The 18,913-nt window shown below is 40.7% G+C and overlaps 1 protein-coding gene across 1 annotated transcript in view; it reads left to right on the top strand.

The window, feature by feature from the left end:
• Positions 1-18,913, top strand: part of TMEFF2 (transmembrane protein with EGF-like and two follistatin-like domains 2) — a 133,170-nt gene that overhangs the window by 60,305 nt on the left and 53,952 nt on the right. The window contains exon 5 of the mRNA XM_009995260.1: positions 17,020-17,116. Coding sequence (XP_009993562.1) covers positions 17,020-17,116 — 97 coding nt within the window. The remainder of the gene's footprint in view (positions 1-17,019; positions 17,117-18,913) is intronic.

The raw sequence follows: 18,913 nt of genomic DNA, 5'->3' as shown, positions 1-18,913 counted from the left end.
GGTGAAGACACGAGAGGTTTGTTCTCTGCTGAAATAGCATCCATACCATCTGTATATGTCCTGTATATATTGATGTATACAGATTTACTGCATCAGGGTGAGTTCAGGTGGTTTACCTGCTGCTAAGCCATTTCAGGGGCTAGACTTTCTTACTTCTTACCTATGTGCTGTATCTACTCATATAAACTTAAAGGGTTTCATGCGGTTGTTAGGTGAGGTAATTGAGAGAGACCCATTGATTAGAACAGGACCTGAATCAGACCCTTCATTTTTCCTGTCTGCCACATGGGACATGTTTACTATTCTGGCCTTTCTTTTTTTTTTTTAATCAGAATTCACTGCAGACATTTTCCCTATTATTATCTCAGGGTTTTTGGAAGAAAAAGTTACATTTTAAGAAGAGCCTGCCTTGCTGCAATTTATTCAGCTCATCATTTCCTCACTTCATCTGTGCCCTCTTGTTCTAGCAGGGTTAAAGAGGTTGAGTTCCCTCAGTGCTAAGTAGAGAGAAAATCTCAAGGTGATCAGGAACTGTGCATGTAATATTCTTAATTGTTCGTTGCATCATTAAAATGTTCATGTGTTTCATTCACTTCTGGCTGAAAATTGCCCATTCAGCTTCAGCAGCTAATTACAAGAGTGACCAGGCATTCACATGGCACACATGTGCTTATTGGATATGACAGATGGGTATGTCCAGGCCTCTCTGATTCATCATTTTATATTTCCTTTCTGAAAGGCTGCATTGTCACTGTGCAAATAAACTGTAATTCTGCCCTGGGGCTCGACTGCTTACGAAGGAAAAAGGAGAGGAAAAAAAGTCACCCCATGTGCACCTGGGCAGCTGTGTAGTGTGGGCATGAGCTGCAGACACCGGATGCTGGGGAACCTCTTAAGACTGGCTTTGCTGTAAAAGGGCTGCTCACTCCTTGGAAACAGGAACACAGGGGACAGATTTTGTGCTGTGCCTCCGGCAGATGCGGCACAGAAAGCGCAGCTCCAGGGGACGCGGAACAAAGGTGGCTACAAGCCCTCTGCGCTGCGTGACTCTCGGCTGTTGCATGGGCTGAAGCTCCTGACACACATTCGGGCAGTCACAGCCTGCTCTGGTTGAAAGTAGGGCTCCCAAAATGCTCAGCTTTGCTGTCCGCAGGTTTGGAGCTGGCTCAAGGAGCTTCATTTGTTCCCTCTGACACCTTCTGCCCTTGGCATTTGGAGGCATGGCTGCTGCATGGTCTGTGATGGGTACCATTGGTTTGGCGTGAAGGTGGCAGGGTGCAGGGCAGGACCCCCCACCCTGAGCAGGACTGTCCTCCAGACTCTAGCTCAGTAGGGACAAGCTGAGTGATAACGTGGGAAACTCATTGCTGACCACTCCAGGAAACATAGTGCATTACCTGGATTTCTGTATTAAAACAGATTTTGCAACCCAAAATTTAACAACATTTTGGAAAATATTTTCCTTTTATTGTAATGGAACAAAAACTTGGTCATCTGGAGCTGATATTTTTTGAACCACTGTGTTTAAAAACTTCTCTCCTGAGGGAAGGAGAAGATGCGGCTGGCTCCCCTCCGTGTGCATGATCAGGAGAGCTGATGTCTTGTCCACAAGACCTCGGTATAACCAAGTCCTCTGAATTTGCAGGAGTCAGGAATTTTTAGAGATTATGCAAAAATATATAGTGTTCCCATACATGGGCAGGCATCACACAGCCAGCTGACATGAAGGCATTTTAGTTATGTTAACAAAAAATGCCCTGTGATTTCAATGGGAATTTATACAAGACTGAATCATGCATAGCATGGAGCCCAGCCATTGCTTCATCTGTAGATAAGGATGATGTAGACATGTATTTCTGCAAGTAGCTTCAACAGATCATGCCATACAACCTTCTCAAGTCTGATGGGAACAACTATAGTTAGACTCTCCCTTGCTGAGATTTTCACGGACCAATCTCAGAAGCCACTTCTGAGCACACCTGCTTCATTCCGGTTCAGCCTGTTCCAGCGCATGGTAATTCTTAGCAGTGTGTGTGTGGGAGATCCTAATATCTGACTGAAATCTCCTTTGCTGTAAATTATATCAATTATTTCTTGTCTCAGAAATGTGGATGTGGAGAACAATTGATTATCCTTCTTTTTATAGCAATCTTTTAACATTCCTTTTTATATCAGACAACTAATCTCTTTTCGGTCTTCTCTTTTCCATAGTAAAAAATTTCCATTCCCCTAAGATCACTGTGGAAGTCATGTTTTTTGAATCATGTCATCCTTGCAGTTCTCCCTTGGACTCTTTGAAGGTGGCTGCCCCTTCTTAAATTCTCTACTGGAGCATTTCTCTACATGAGACCAGGGCAGCATTTAGCAGAGTGGATTAAGAATGTCTTACAAACCTTTCAAAACAGAGAGTGGCACAGATATGGAGGTACTGTAATAGCCAAAGTGTTGATTTACATTTTTAAGCCTAGCATAAAATTGGGAGTGAGGTTTCTTCTGCATTACACATTTTATTTCTGCTAAATTGTCCTGTTTTGACCTTTTCTGTCCCCAGGAGGTATGTACTGACAACTTACATTGTATTAAAACAATCTGATCCTAGTTAATCAATGAGCAAGGCTCTCGGTCTCTACTAGGCTGCGTGTCTGCATTTCCTCCACTAAATCGTGCATACTTTTTCTCTTTTGATGTTCAGCCACTCCATTAATAAAACAACTGAGAAAATTCCTTACCCTCTCTGTCAAAGGACAGCATCTTGTATGTTCCAGTATCTTATCGGTTTGAGTTTATCCTTAATAATTGTTATTACTCTGGCTTGGATTTCAATTTAAAAAAAGCATTAACCTCATATTTACTCAGCATTGGCAGCAATAGACCATTCATAGAATTTTATGAAACAAACAGCTTGTTTCCTTCATTGTTCATTAAAAACCAATACAGTTTGCACCTTTTGTCTATTCCCTTAACAAACAAACAAAAAAACAAACAAAAAAAAAGAGAACAAAAAAATCCCAAACAAGCAACAAAAAAGCCGTTACTATATTGCCCACCAGCGAACATTTCATTATTTATTGTTTAATTGCTGTTTCATACTTGGCGTAAAATATGTAAAATAGGATGTGACTACTAGAGGAATAATTATTAGTGTTGAACAGGAGAAAAAGACCCAAAACATCATTTCTCACTTGGTGGTGTTCAGTATCATTAGCTGTCACAGCAAACCCTCTCAGCTGGCATGGTGAACCCTCGCACCATGAAGCACTTGTAATCGTTCCTCGGTGGCACTGCCATGGAGAGATACCATTTTCTAACTCATTTTTATTGTTTTGAAATGAGATCTACAGTCTGCAGACACGACCTTTTGAAAGGAGCTCCATGCTTGATCATCCCCGTCCTATTTAACTGGGGTTTATAGTGTCCACTTGAGTCTACTGACACAGTGGGTGAGGAAATAAGAGAATTAATCTTCTATCACATTTCCTTCTGTAGAGAAAATTCCTAATTAAACATAGCAGAAAATTACTTTAAAGTAACAGGAGGAGGGGAAAAAAAAATCCTTCCTCTTTTATGGACATGGGCAATATTAATTGAAAAATGGTAATCTATTCATGCAAAGCTTCTAACTGCTCCACATGTCCACAGTGATTTCACTAACATGTAACTAGCTTTGCCCCAACAAGGACTTGTGTTAGGAGAATAGAAGAACGTCGTATAATTACTCTTCTGCTTCTGGTTGGTTCACTTCGGCTTTTCTGTTCATATTTATTCGTGTTTCCAAAGTTGAGAAAAATCCCTTGGTAATTGCCTCTTTGAGATATTCTCACTGTGGCAGTTGTCACACACACTGAGAATTTTCCATTTTAATATTCTGGTCTATTAGCCTCTAAGAGCAGAGATAAGATAACGAGAAAGTAAAGTCCCATTTTTAAGCATTTTTGTTTTAAAATGACAACTTTAAACTCTATTTAGAAAGAAAAATCTGAGTGGATGGCATGATGGGTAATGATATGTAAATGACCATTCATGCATGAAAATCAGGGCCACAGTTGAATGTATTAAGCAGTGACTGATATAATCATTATTTTGGATTTTGCAACTGAAGAGGGGGGATTGCAGATATCAACTGAATTGCATATTTAAAGAAAACATTTGTGTGTGTGTGGAATAAAGAATGTTTTCGACATTTTTGCATTAAGTATCCTAGTGTTATGCTGTTTGGATTTAAATAAGGTCAATATGTTGGGTTTATGCTTTTCATATTATCTCTGGCTCTTACTTTGGCAGATCCTCCCTTTCCCTGTTTGTGCAGCACACCATCAGAGTGCCAAGTTAGTAATGTCAACTCTTTTCAGCTCCCTCTAATGCTTTTATCTACAGAAAGCTGCCTATTGCTCACATGGGGGGAGAGCTCAGGGAAAGCCAGTCACTGGCATTTAAATAATATGTAAAGATTTATCATTGCTGCCATCCCTTGGTCACTTACATGCACTTCCCACACTAGCAGGGTGGCGTGGGGAAGCGAATGCCGCAGGTCTTGTTGAGCTGCCAGGTCGAGTGGCAGCCCCACCATGGGTTGACACCAGTCCCCGTCTCTGCACATGACAGCTGTGACTGGGCTGATGGCTTAGCTGGCAGTTTCTCTTCCAAGGGTCAGAGTTGTTGCTGCAGGGTGTGGGGCCGTGGCACTGGGGTCACAGTTTGGGAAGGTGAGAGGCAGCATATGGGCACCAACAGTGGGTCTGGCTGCTCCGTCATCCCCCAGCCCCATTCTGGTGCTACATTCAGGGAGGAGGGACCTTCGCGTCCACTCAGGGTGTGGTTGCTAGTCAGTCACCCCTGTACATGTATAAAATTTGTTTATGTAAGCATGCGCACTTTTTGAGTACTGCTGCTTACGTGTAAGCTGCAGGTGCTTCGTTCTGGTAACCAGGCATGGCAGGCAGTGGGAAGGCTGCCTGAAGCTGACCCAAAAAATTAAGAGAAGTGTCTCTAGGGATTACTGTCTGGGAGGTGAGGGTATCACTCACTTCTTTGCTTCCTAGCCAGAGCTCTGCAGCCACTCTGCTTTTAAAGCACTACTTTCATGAGGAGACTGGTAGGCAAGACTGAAATAAGAAAAGGATGTGGTATCAGCAGATACTTGAGACTGTGATGTTTTCTTGTTTCGTCTCATTTCATATGATGAACTTTAAAGAAAAAAATAAAATTCCATTTTGGAATAGGAGAAAAATAAGCTTCTATTATACAATATCTGCAGTAATGGATTCTTTCTATCAAAGGCAGAAAATAGCTGTGTTACTAAATATAATTAATGCATTTTGAGTTCGGAGAACATTATGCTAAATGTGCATGATACATTCTCTGTCCCCTTCGGCAGTAGCATATGATCAATTTTGCTACTCTGTCCTTACCTAATTATTGCTGTTGCTAATGAAGGGAAGTAGAGAAAAACATGTCTTAGTAGGTTAATAAGCCATCCAGAAAATTGTATTAGCATGATCAATCCTTAATGATTATGGTTTCTCATAATATTAGATCACCTGAAAGGTGTTTTCGGTAGGAGGTGGGAAAGGAAGTAGGTATCATTTTGCAACCATTCTTCTAGGTGTACTCAGTTGTTTTTTGGAGATAAGAGCAGTCAAACTTTGGCTCAGGAGTTTTGATTGCTCTTTCAAACATTGATTTACTTAATGGAGCTGATTTATTTTATCATACAAGCAACTGGAAGGGCAGGAAGTATGGGAGATGTTCTGCTTCCCCCGCTTTCAGAAATATTTGTGGCATTGGCTTTTACCTGTGCAAGTTCTGTGTTGCTTTTCATAAGCTTGTGAACAAGCTGGCAATCTCAGATCAGTCTGAGCAGCTTCCAACTGGCGTTTTCCCTCTACTTCTCTCCATGATGATACACCTTCATTTGCAATCTAGTATCTTGTTTAGCATCTGTCAGGATTTCTTTCATTTGTTTTTTGTCTTGTTGATGCTTCTTCAAGTACCCATGTGTGCCAGTACTGCAGTATACTCAGTTCATGTTTCTTTTGATGAAAGCATTTCTCTTAGAGCATGTCCATGGCATTAAAATGAATAGCAGAGTGGAATGATCTGCAAACATTAGACTTCTTTTTTATTATTATTATTTATTTTATTTAAAGATTTTCGCCAAATTAAACGGAATCACAATCCTCCCTTTTAATTTGTTAATTACACTTCTGCAATGGTAATGCAATCAGTGAATATCACTAAAGTGTTTGTGTGTGGGAATCAATATTAATGAGAAAGAGCTTATTTGCAAAGTGAAATACATATCAGCTTTGCATCCATCTGCCAGTGTCTGGCTGCTCTAAACTTGACCTACCTGAGATGTGCAAAGAAGCACAGTTGCAGGAAGAGAAGGAGGAAAAGTCCCTCTAAGTCATTCACTCTGTGTAGTCCCTTCTACACTCCCCATACCTGGGGGAAGGTATGGGAGAGGGCACACTGCTGTTCAGCTGGGAGAGGCCCACATTTTGGGCAGCATAGCCTTCAGGAAACTCAAGCTTAAGGGCTGCAATGCCATGGACAGGGCAGAAAGTCAGGACTTTTGCTGCCTGCCTGTCCTCAGTGACATCACAGGTAACAAAACTCTGAGAGAGCTCATAAAGGTTAATCATGACTAAGTGAGAATGAAATCTGGCATTTTCCTGCTGGGCTTCCAATTTTCTGTATATGCAGTATATTGAAGCTAAGTGAGATTAAATGTTTAAACCTTTTGTGCCATATGGCTCCCCCCATATCATAAACACATCTGTAAAATTATACTCACAAAGGCAATGTTGTTCTGGTGTCAATGGATTCAAATCCATGCTTCTTTGCTGATCCTGCAAGGCTGAGTTTGACATGTTGCACTCAGCCTGTTTGTCCTAGTAGGGGACTGGGAGGTTTTTTGTACACAGTCACATCCATTTCAGGTAAAAGCACAAAACCAGATCCCCAGTTTAGCAACAGGCCTGGCCTGTGGAGACTCCTTCTCCTTAATCTTCGCCACTCTTTCAGGAGTGGCTGTGCTACTGATTAATTCCTTGTCTGTCTGCTAAGGCCATCACAAGTGCTGCCAGTATTTGTCATTATTTTTGTCCTGTGGACATGACTGCTCCACCACATAAACCATAAACAGGGGACAATACAATAAGCCAGCAATGGTGCTACTCACAAAGTGCCTCAGCTTCCCACAAATATGCAAATAAAAAGGAAAAACATGGTTCAACTGATTTTTTTTCCCATTTATCTTGAAAGGTCATCTTACTGTTGGACATTTCCATGCAAGTAACTGATACAGCTTGGTTTTGTGTTTGTAGAAGAATAGGCTTATAAAAAAGAGGGGATACATAGGTATTGTGTCTCCTCCCGCAGGACTTAAAATCTTTGCAGTTGCCCTCGTCTTAGCTTCTAGCAAGTTCCTGAGGTGGCTGCACTCTTGTGCCCCCTAAGCTACAGCAGAGGCCCAAGGACTGCCTAGCTGCAGACTTGGGGAGACAGAAAGAGCTTTACTCTTGTCAGGAGGGATATTTTTACAACTAGCTCTGAGCCAGATTTTCTTTTATCTTTAAATGGAAATTCTTACAAACAAAGCAGCAAAGACAGGAATGAGCCCTGGATGAGCCTTGATTGTGCAAGTTTAGAGGAACAGCTCAGCAATGACAATTGAAGATCATAGAGGGTTATTGTGGAAATATTAAATTCTCTGGGACATCAGCTGTCAAGGGGGATTGGGGATTACCCTTTGCATACAGGCTGACCACTGAGCTGGTGGAGGAAGAGGCTGTTAAGGAGCTGTCAATCATGGCTCCCAACCATGATCTTGGCTGAGTACAGCATGGGTTTTGACTGCCAGTTTTGACACCTGACTGAACTGTCTCCTTCTGAGACCCTATTGCAGAACATGAGTTTGACACGTCTTCTCAGGCTCTGAGCTCCAGGGCTGTGCCTGTGCTCAGGTATGTGTGTGTAACATGCATTAGCAGTGCAGAAATAAACAGAAAGGAGTACAACATAGAAGAAAAGTGGAGTGGGAGAAGAAGACTGATCCTTGTATTGAATTCAGGGAAAGGTAGACCCAAGTAATTTTGACAGTAGAGCCACTTTACACCACCCTGATTATGTAAATGGGACATAAAGTAAATTGGACTTTCACTCGCTCTGACATTCCCTTCCATTGCCATAGGGATTTACAGGAGCCTTGGTGTAAATTAGAACCAGGACAGGCGTCTGTGGTTTGCATCTTAGGATTTAAAACCAGTTATTTTCCAAGATAATTGTGGTCCAGTCAAGACTAGGAGCAGCTTCCTAAAATTGGTTAATACCCAGATTTGGGTTTCTTCAGTGTCTTAAATGGAGTGGCATATTATCTCCTCCATAGTCTACCTAAAAGATAGATTTGATGTCTGCAAGTGAAGACATGAAATTGCTATAGGCTTCTACTCTTATAGCCTGCCACCTATTTGATTTATGTGATAAGTGATCTCAGATGACCCTCCAAGGCATTGAACCATTAGAGAGTTATGTTGCACAGTGATAAGAAATCTTCAGAGATACCTAAATCTTCTTTTACCACTGGGAGTTTTCTCTGTTCTGGAATAAATAACATTTTTATGTATGATGTTGCTATCTTGCTAGCCATACTAATATTCAAAAGCATACACAGACTTAAATCAATAGCAAAGTGACAAAGACCTTAAAGCTGAAGTAGTCACAAAGTGGAAGCTGGACAGCTCTTTTAGGTTTTATCTTTGTTCCTTTCATTCTGTTTTGTGAAAGATGAGTAGCTATAAGGGTTCACATTCAAGTCTTCTGTTAATCTTTCCACCAGGTAGGAGGCTGGCTAAAGCACCCTTTCAGTGCAGAAAGCCCTGGAAAGTCACATCATCCATTTGGAATTTCCTTAACGGAAATTTTCCTTTGTGAAACCATGGGTTGGATCCTTCCTTATATTTTTTCACTGAATTTCTCTCAATTTCATTATCCAGTTTACTCTCTGCCTAGAATGAATAAAAGTGCTTAGAACTTCAGGTGGGATGTGAATTCCTGGCAGAGGTCGAGGGAAGCACACATGGGTAATTTATGCAGTGTATGTCCAACTGTAGCATCTTGCCCTGCAGAGGAAAGCACTACTGACTCCTGTTTCTCCAGCTGAAGCTGTATCTAATGTAGTATTTGTTCAATAGAATTGCCTGTAAGTGCAATTTTATAGCATGTATATAGTCCATATGTTCTGTCCATCAGATTAGCTTTGTGTCGTATGTTTAGTACATCGAGCATAAGGTAACCAGCAGTAAGCTCCTGCTTCAGGCCGTATGGGATACACCTTCTACACAGCCACACAAGAGGAAGATGAGTGGCCAGAACCAGCCCTTGCTTTTCTGCAGAGCCCAAAGATGTGGTGGCTTTTTTGCAGGTCCTCAGGGAGAGGGTGTCTGGCAGTCCACAGAAGAGATTAAGAGGGGTTTGAGCCTGTCCTGCTACCTTTCTTTCTGGCACATGGGGCCAGCTGGCCACAAGTGGCTCACATTTGACTCTCCTTCTGAGTAACCTGTTTTTCTGACAAATAAGAAAAGTGTTATGATATTGGGTACTTCCCTGGAATGCAGCTTCCCATCTCCCTTGACTCAACGGTGAAGTTTAATGATCTGTATGGCCAGGCAAGTCAACCTGAGGGAGGAATCAGACATCATCTTTTTCTATTTCTCCTTGATCCTGAAAAATCTTGTGGTCTTTGCAATTAGGACTACAGTGATCTCATTCCAGGTTCTTTAATAATGGCCTTGATGGGTGACCCGTTAGCTTTGCACCATCCAGCTGTGGGCTTGGCCACTTCTTTGTTTTGTTTGCACTGTTGGACATATTGAAATACATGAGAGTGGGGACTGATGCCACAAACACTTTGGCAGCATTGCAGGCATGTTTTTACAAGCTGTAACTATTCCTTGAAAATTCTCCTGCAAAGAAGTGATTTCTCTTTAAAATTAAATTAATCCAAGGCAGAGATGAGTAGTCCCCATATGCTGTTTGGCTTTATATTCAAAGCTGTTTATGAGGGGAAGCTCTTAGCAAAATTCAAACGAGCCTCCTCTTCCTCAAGCTGGCAAATGCTGTCAGTGCTGGTCATCGTACACCTTCATAAATCTGCAATGTTGGCATCCCACATACACCAGGCAAACATCAAATTTTGTAGAGGGAACACACAAGGGTGCAATAATCACAGCTGTTTCATGTCAGCATTCAGAAAGCCTACAATAGAGTTTTATTCAATGAGCCATTCCTTTTGAAATGCCATTAGAGATATTTGCAAGGAGAAACTGGCCTCACTAATCGTATTTAATTTTTTATCAAATGTACTGTGGGAGCAGCAGAGATATGCATGAGACAGAAACAAGCAAGTGGTGTTTTGTTTATAATAAATAAACTTTGAGTAAGAATTGAATCCATTCCCTCCTGGCCACAGTTGTACAAATATAGGCAAGTCCCTATGGAGATTCATAGTGGGTCACGTCCTGACTTCAGACCCAGATGCTCTTGGAAACCTCCAGTTGTGGCCTCTGAAAGGAGAAAAGTGCAGAGAGATGCAGAGGAGCAATGCTGTTCTTGTGAAGCCATTTCCTTCCCATCCACTTTTAGCCAGGATAAATGAGGTTCAGAGGGTATGAAGGCTGCCTGTCTTAATGGGGGAGGCCTCCAAGCTATCAGCCTGGATGACAGCTGTAGAAGGCTTCTAAGATTTCTAGGACATTGAGTAGAATGAAGTGAGAAGCTCTCAGCTTTTTATGGGCCTCTGCTTCTCCTCACAGCAGCAGCAGCTTGTCTGCAGGGCTGCCAGAGCTGGTCTGAGCTGGGCCCTGTAGTCTGAGTAATTACAACTGAAAAAGCTGGAAGAGAATGGGAGGGCAAGCATGACAGGAAGTAAGACAGGAGGTAAAAAATAAAGATGGTACTAGTGAGAGCAGCAGCACTTAGTAATAATTTGAAACTTTTTATACTAGTTATTTACTGAACTCGGGGCACTTCCCAGACACTGTTTTCTTGCACTAATTACACTGTATGCAAGGCATAATTGGAGCCTTCAGCACAAGGTGTGGGTGAGCTCAACACAGGGCCTTGCAGAGGAGTGAGCTGTTTTGGAAGTGCTTATTTCCTGTCCGAGCTAAACTCGGCATTGCACAGGACCAGAAAATCATGCATCAACCCTAGAAAAAGTTTTTTAAAGTTATAAACTTGATCTTTTCTTGTATTTATTATACCCAGAAGCTTTTTAAAGCTTAGATGTACCTTTCAAAACAAATGTACATAGCGACTGAGATACATTGAGATAATCCAAGGAAAAAAAAATAATAACCTGAGAGTCATGGTACAAATATGACAGCTGGAAAAAACTGCAAATTGAGTCTGACTGGCATCAAAGCAGTGCCAGGCTGTATCTACATGGTCCTTAGCAAGAAGATAAGAGCACATTTTATCAGCAGTCTGAGCTGGCTGGATAAATCTAGTTCTCCCCCAAAAGCCCTGTTAGGTATTTGCATCACGCTGAGGTCGTCATGTTAACTGTTTCCAGCACCTGGCTGAGAATGTCATCACGGAGGAATCCAAGACCTGAGTCAGTATAAATGCTGGAAATTGTGGTCTGGTTTCCTGGTAGTCAGCGCAGGTATGGCACAACCCTGACACTCTTTAAATCACCTGCCCATCAGTAGTGGAGAAGTAGTTTCAAGTACTGACCCTTGGTGGTATGGAGGAACCCATCAAAGGCCCATTGGCATGAAGGAGAATTTTTCAAGTCTCCTTCAGAAGTTCTGAGTTGGGTCCTGATCTGGGTAGGGACACTTTCCTCATGTGATATGTACTTTCCCCAGCATGTTTGTATGTGTGAGAGAGAGCAAATTTGTATTTATTGAGATGGAGCCAGGCAGCAGGAGCAAAGCTGTACAAGGTGAGTCAGAGTTTGGATTTATTACTGATACAGTAGGCCATTTGCTTTTCATTTTGACTGTCATGTCGTGCTGAGCCTCTGCCAGACTTTGAGAGCAGAGTCATTCACGAGGTGCTCCCCTGCTCCGTACCCTTAGTTTTTCTCACTTTGCAAGTTTTGACTGGGCTAATGCTTTCAGGAAAAAAAACACCTTATTGATTAGAGTGAAGTTGTTTGCAGCAAATGGGCTTCCATTTCTTTGACTTTGTGAGGTGTTTTCCACCATTTGGTAGAGGTGCAGATAGTGTTTGTTCTAACAAAATTAGTAAATGCTGCTGGCTTCTCTGCCCTGTTTTCTCAGAGTGTTCTCACTTTGTCCACTCACCTCATTGCCTGTCTAGAGGAGACCTGTTAGGACTGAAGTATGTGGCAAGATAACCTCAGCTGCTCTGAAGAGCATTCTTCTCTTCCATTTTAGTTTGCATATTGTCTTTCATTCCAAAATTACAAAAATGGCCATCAACTCTCATCTCCACATGATATGTGTTATTTCCTAGATTTTATAGATAAAAACAAGTGGATATCCTGTTAGGATGAGCTAGAGAAAGGTCATTTTGAAGTTGTTCCTTCAACAGCAGCTAAGATGTCCCACCAAGAGTAGTCAAGTTAGAATCAGAGATTGTGATGATCATGCATCTGATCACATCAACCAAAGGAAGACTGCTTAATACAAAAAGCAATGCTATTTCTTTATTGTGTTCTCCAGTATAGTTGAAATATATTGAATAAGGATTATTTTTATAGTGTTAGCAATCCTATGAAACCACATGAAAACTGAACTGAGACTCTTCTGAGTTTGCCCTGTTGTCTTCAGAGGCAACTTAGTGAAGAGAGATTGAGAGACTTGTGCTTAGCCAGTGTTGTTACCTAATTCTCTCCCTTGTGGCTCACCAGCTCCTCTTTCCAATTCCATTTACTCCTCACAGTGTGGTCCATCAGGCGAGTTATGTGCATGTCTCTTGTGTCTCTTATGAAATGGGTGATGCTTTGTGTATTAGATTAAGGCTGTGAGCTGCTGTGCATGCTCCTAACCATCCCATTGGAGGTGCTTTTCTGAAAATTGCAAAGAGTTTATTTCCATCCCTCTTTGACACATGTCAGGCATGTTTGGAAGACACTGAGCAATTTATCCAGAAGCTTAAGCACAGAGATGTTCATGTTCATTTGCTGAAACAGCTAAGCCACCCATCATGATCTCTTAGTAGAACATGAGTTTGAGAAGTTGTGTGTATCAAGTCATAACATGATTTATTTAGACTGTAGCACCTATAGAAGATTCTTGACTCAAAGAGATTGAAGTGTAAAGAGAAAGTAGAGGTGTCTATGTCAGGGGGAACAGTTTGGGACTTTTATTTTTCTCCATATACTACAGGAGATAAGCACAGAGTCAGACCACTATTCTAGTCTGGGTTTTCAGCTACGGAAGCAAAGTAAAATGTGGCCAAAATGGTTTCTTTCTTGTGGGACTTGCAAGCTTACAGATATTCTCGAAATCACAACTATCAGATCTGAGTGCAGTGAGAATGCCAGAAAAGGACCAAATTATTAAAACAGTGGCTGTTGCGGTTACCACAGTCCATTGACTCTGTAAATTGTGTGTAGTGCCTTCCCAGCTAAAGAATTTGTATTGCTTAGGAGATTGAGAGAGTCTCTGAAGTGACTTTCAGATAAAGTTAGTGACCTTCTAACCCACATTAGCACATTTCCCTGAACTCTGGAAGTTGCTAATCTTGCTAATACAAATAGGAACTTGCAGCTTAACATTTCTCAGCAGTGTGAGTAACAAGTGGTGGGCTTCAATGATTAGCCTCCCTGGAGCCCTACTCTGGTCCTGCAGGATGTTGGTGTTATAAACCTCAGCAGTTGCTAATATGAGAACTACATACTGTGCATGAGAAAAAGAGAGTTGAAACTCTTTTTGTTTTTGAAAGAGGAATCCAGCAACTAGATTATTTTTGCTATCTTTTTTTTTTTTTTTTAGTTGCAATATGAAAGCAAGTACAGTGAGGGGAAAACAAACAAACAACAACAAAACAAACAAAAAAAAATAATGAAAAAGAGTCACCTTAGAAAATGAGCATCTACTAGTCCTGAAGATAAAAAGCAGCAGGAAATGTTGAGAAAATAACTCTTTGTAGGATGTCCAGATTTATCAACACACTTACCTGCACAGCATGAAGAAAACTAGTCCCTGCATGTGTCAGTCCTGAGTGTGGGTACATGTGCCACCATGCATGTTTGTGTAGGGGGAGAAAACACACCTTAAGGAATTTTAAAGAATAATATTATATGTGGTTACTGAAATTAGAATAAGAGAGAGAGGGCGATAAACAGCTGTCTTTTTTAACCAACACCACTGTGTGCTGTGACATTTAATGACAATGTGCACATTGGTTATGGAATGCTGGATGTGGAGCTCCTTCAGAAAAATATGAAGCAGTGACCGATTCTTTTCTAGTAGAAATTAAGAACTGCATTATACCTTAATGTGGATGTTCCTCTCTAAATCAGTTAGTTCTCTTCAGAATGCTCAATCTTTCAAATGTTTTCCTTTAATGACTTAAGTAGTTGTTTTATTCACCTTGTGATGAGTCCAACACCTGTTGGACTGTTACAAATAGAAACATTCCTTGGAGAAAACAAAATAGGGCATATAAATTAATAATAAATAATAATAAATTTAATTAAAAGGGAGTATAAGGAAAGTGATTTGCAGATAACAAAATTTAAAGAGTTATAGCTCTTTTCCATAAAAAAATACATTTTCACCCTCCTGAACTGAAGCTATTGTTAGATTCTTGGTAGGTGAGGAATGCTCAGCTGCCATAAAGAGTCTTCTGCTTACAATCATTCGTTACAGCCCCCAAAGTACCTGCCAAATATTCTGTTCCCCTTTCACAGATGATGAAACTGTGACACTGCAAAGCAGCGTGACTTGATAAATCCACATCATGTGTCTTGTTTAATATCTTAACCACTGGAAATTCTCTGCCAAAATTGGCTGTCGAAGTTATTTTCTCAGGAAAAAAAAATAAAAAAAAAATAATCTAAATTTAATATGTAAATGAAACTCAGTGAAAACCCCAGGCCTGGATGGAGCTGCAGAGGAGTGGGCAGGAGGTGTACAGCAGCATCAGTTTCCCAATGCTATTGGGTCCAGATCAAACATGTGGCACATGGAAATGCTAATGGTGTGAGGACACGGCCCTTGGACACCCTGTCCATCTTTGTATCCTGGGTCTTACAAAATATGAACCTAAAGAGTTGCTCAGTCACTTAAGGAAACAAAAAGCACAGGTCAGACCCTTCCTAGAAAATAGGAGAACAAAAATCCATTCTGTTTTCTGAATTTCCCTTTTGGCTTTTTGCATGTGAACTTTGTGGGTATAAAAGTGAGCAAAATTCTGCAAATAATGCAAACTCTTTTTTTTTTTTTTTTTTTTGCCTTTAAGGATCATCAGAATTATCATCATAGATAATTTTTTTTTTCATTGTCTAAATTCAAGCAAGACTGATAAGAAATTGCTGCAGCATAGCTCAGACCTCGACATACCAGCACTTTCTTTGACTCTGTTAAGCCTAAGGAAAAAGCTTCTGAGTAAACCATCTACCTTAGGTATTCCTGTGGTCCATATTGCTGTAGTATCTTTAATAAACTTGTTTCCATATTCTTTTTTAGTAGAGAGTGATATTATACCAATTTTACACAGTGGGAAACAGGACAGAGGTAGATAACTTGTGCAGGCTTAGAAAGCAGGCACTGGGGTCACACTTTCTCTTTTAGGGGCAAAAGCCCTTTCTCCTCCAACAGCTCAGTGAAAGCTTGAGACTCTTCCTCTTTCTTGAGTAAATAACAAAAGCAGCATGTTCAACGTCAGAGTGCTCCACCCCAGAGCCTCCAGTCACACCAGGTCAAGGGGGTCTCGTGCAGTGGGTGCACAGCATCAGGCAGGTGCTTTGTCCCCTCAGTGTCAGGGGCTACTGACACACTTCACTGTGTTGTCCAGCCTTGGCAGGCTGGGCCCAAATTGCAATAAGCCTGCACCACAGGGCTGGCTCCAGCAGAAAGGATGGCACTGCAGAGGCTGATTATGCAGATAACATCAGTCAAAGCTGATGGATACTTAAAAGTCTGAGTTGGTTTAATTATTCTGTAACCAGCAGAAAGATATCACTGGGTACTGTGTCTTGCTAGAAAGCAGCACCTCTTGCAAGATATATACACTTTAATATAAATGTAGATTGTGTTTTGTTTGTATCTTAGCAAGCCCTCTTCTTGGTGTCTACCTTAGCGGTCCCTTTCTCTCTTTCAGTACTCAGCCATCAACATTTTTCACAGTCCTCTTATACCCGTATTTTTATTTTCCCCTCAGCACCTTTATGTTTTTTACTTAAGGGCCAGTTACAGCCTTACACAATTGCAGACAAGGGTGTTGACTTCCCTGGGTTTCAAATTTAACCTGTGCTGGAGATCATCCCCTCCTCTGGACAGCACTAAATTTTTCCTGCCAGAGATAACTAGTCCTTGGGGCTCATAGCTGTACTTTTGAAGAGAGAAATGTTTTGCCTTTGGAATGGAATAGATTGCACTGTTCCACAGGTAATTTCAAAACATTTTCAAGCAAAACATCCCCTTGGGTCCATCTCAAAGCCTTCGTGGTGTAAGGACACAAGGCAGCATATCATGCTATCAATACACTTCTGTCATTTTTCCAGGGCACAAAGCTGTGAGGCTCGCTGGTGACACAGCCTGCCTGACCTGCAGCTTCAAGAGATCATTGTTGAAGTGGAAAAGCCAGAGGAAGGGTCTTTCTCCAGTTTTCCATGTAACTCCATAATTCAGGGAATTTATCACAGACCAACATGGAAATCTCTATGTTTGCCTCATTCAGAAATACGTTCTGCCATCTGAGCATTGGCTCTGTGAGCAGCACATGAAGCTGGCTGAATAGATTTATCTAGAGAGAGAGAAGTGCTTTGCTGTAGTGCTGTCTGTACTAATGTATATTCTTCTGCTTTCCATCAAACAGTCAATGAAGGCTCAGGTGAAACCAATCAAAAAGAGACATCGACCTGTGACATTTGCCAGTTTGGGGCAGAGTGTGACGAAGATGCAGAGGATGTTTGGTACAGTAATTTGGTCTACTCTTCTACTTTAATGAATGTTTTATTATTTAATGGTACTGTGGTTTAGAAAGCACTAACAATATTAGATACTCAATTTTCTGCACCCAGAGATTCATCACACAGGGATTGAGGTGGTTATTACTCTGAAAAAAATGTATAAACCAGTTTGGTTTATAATTTTGGAATATGCACAATTTAGACAGTCTAGGAACACAGTTACCCATTTTGTTGCTGTTACAACTTATGCTATTCCGTCTGTAGTTTTAAAGGTTTATACTTTGGTAAAAAATAGAATTAGGAAAAATAATTGACCTAAAGCTTTTCTGGTTAAAAAGTATTAACATCATGTTAATTCATGTGTGGCATTAGAAACACTGGGAAATCTGCCTTGATTTTTCCTAGTTGCTGAAGACCCAACCCTCAAATGTTTTAAATAATTAGAGTCTGCATTTAGACATTTTCTCAATGGAAAAAAATTTATTTTTTAGTTTTTAAAAGGGTTTTGAAAATATTTATCTCTTAATCATTATTATTTTAAACCTTAGCCACATAAGCTGAAGGGAAATAATTCTATATGCTCAGGAAGTTTTATTTTTAATTTTTTGTTTTGCCTAGAAACTATACAAACATATGTTAAGTCAACTTAAAACTAATAATTTCATTGTGACTTTGGAACAGCCAATAGATCAAAAAAGCCACTATTCACAGAACTATTCTAACACTGCCTTAATGCCAAACCTCATATTTCTACCTAACAAATTAATACAAATTTAGAAAGACAACAAGATACTCATGTAAATGGTAGAACTGTTGTCTGGATGGTGCTTCTGAAACTATGGGCTGGTGGTCGCTAAAGGGTGGATTCAGAGACTGGGCAGTGAGATGTCAATAAAGCAGTATTGCCCAATTCTAACTTTTGAACAGTTGGAATGGAGCCAAGAGAGGAGTCAATGAATTAATGAACTAACAAATATATTAATGTTGAACATGAGAATTGGGTCTAGTGTTGGGCAGCTGACCTCATCCAGGCAAGGCATCCATGCACTATTGGTCAGGCATTAAATTATGAACATTTCTGCTATTCAGTGGAGAAGCTTAGGAATATATTCATCCTTTTTTGCTCATTTTGGTTTTGTCTTGCCAGGCTTTTAATAACCTCTGGTTCTAGTCTTTGAAAAACACCAAATGAACAAACCACTGAGGCCTTGCTCTGGCTCCAGTCAAAAAAAGAAATGGTGTTATTGAAAAACAGGAGCAATACATATAATGGTTATAGGTTCACAACAATGTAATGAGATTTGTGTGGAAGAAATTGCTTAATTTTGACTCTGCTTAAGGAAATTACCCAAGGTGTCAGGATTTTCATTGTCTCCTTGACTGGTTTTCCTTTGAGAGTTTTGATGGTGCGGTGTAAAAGCAAAACCATGGTAAAATTAATATATCAAAATTCACAGTCTAGTGCTCATGTTTTCATAATTAAGTGCAGTTCCAAATTGGAAAGCAGGAGAAGAGAGGGGCAAGGAATAAAATTAGCTACAAGATAACATTATTAATCATAAGCCCTGAGTAGCAGTTGTTTGTTGTTTTTTTTTCCAGAAATAGCTCCATAAAGTAGCCTGATTCAGCTTTCCTTTGTAATGTTCCCTCTACAGCTTTTGTGCTATGTAATTTCCACACACACACACACACCCAGCTCTTGGAAACAACTTGGCTTATACAGAGCAGTGTAATGACTGCAGGAGCTGAAGTTCCCAGTCTTTATTGACAGTTTTTCTGCAGGGGAAGGCACTTCTTGAG

The sequence above is a fragment of the Chaetura pelagica genome, unplaced genomic scaffold (genome assembly GCF_000747805.2).
Source record: "Chaetura pelagica isolate M959 unplaced genomic scaffold, ChaPel_1.0 scaffold33, whole genome shotgun sequence".
Lineage (NCBI taxonomy): Eukaryota > Metazoa > Chordata > Aves > Apodiformes > Apodidae > Chaetura > Chaetura pelagica.
This window is presented reverse-complemented; position numbering and strand designations above follow the sequence as displayed.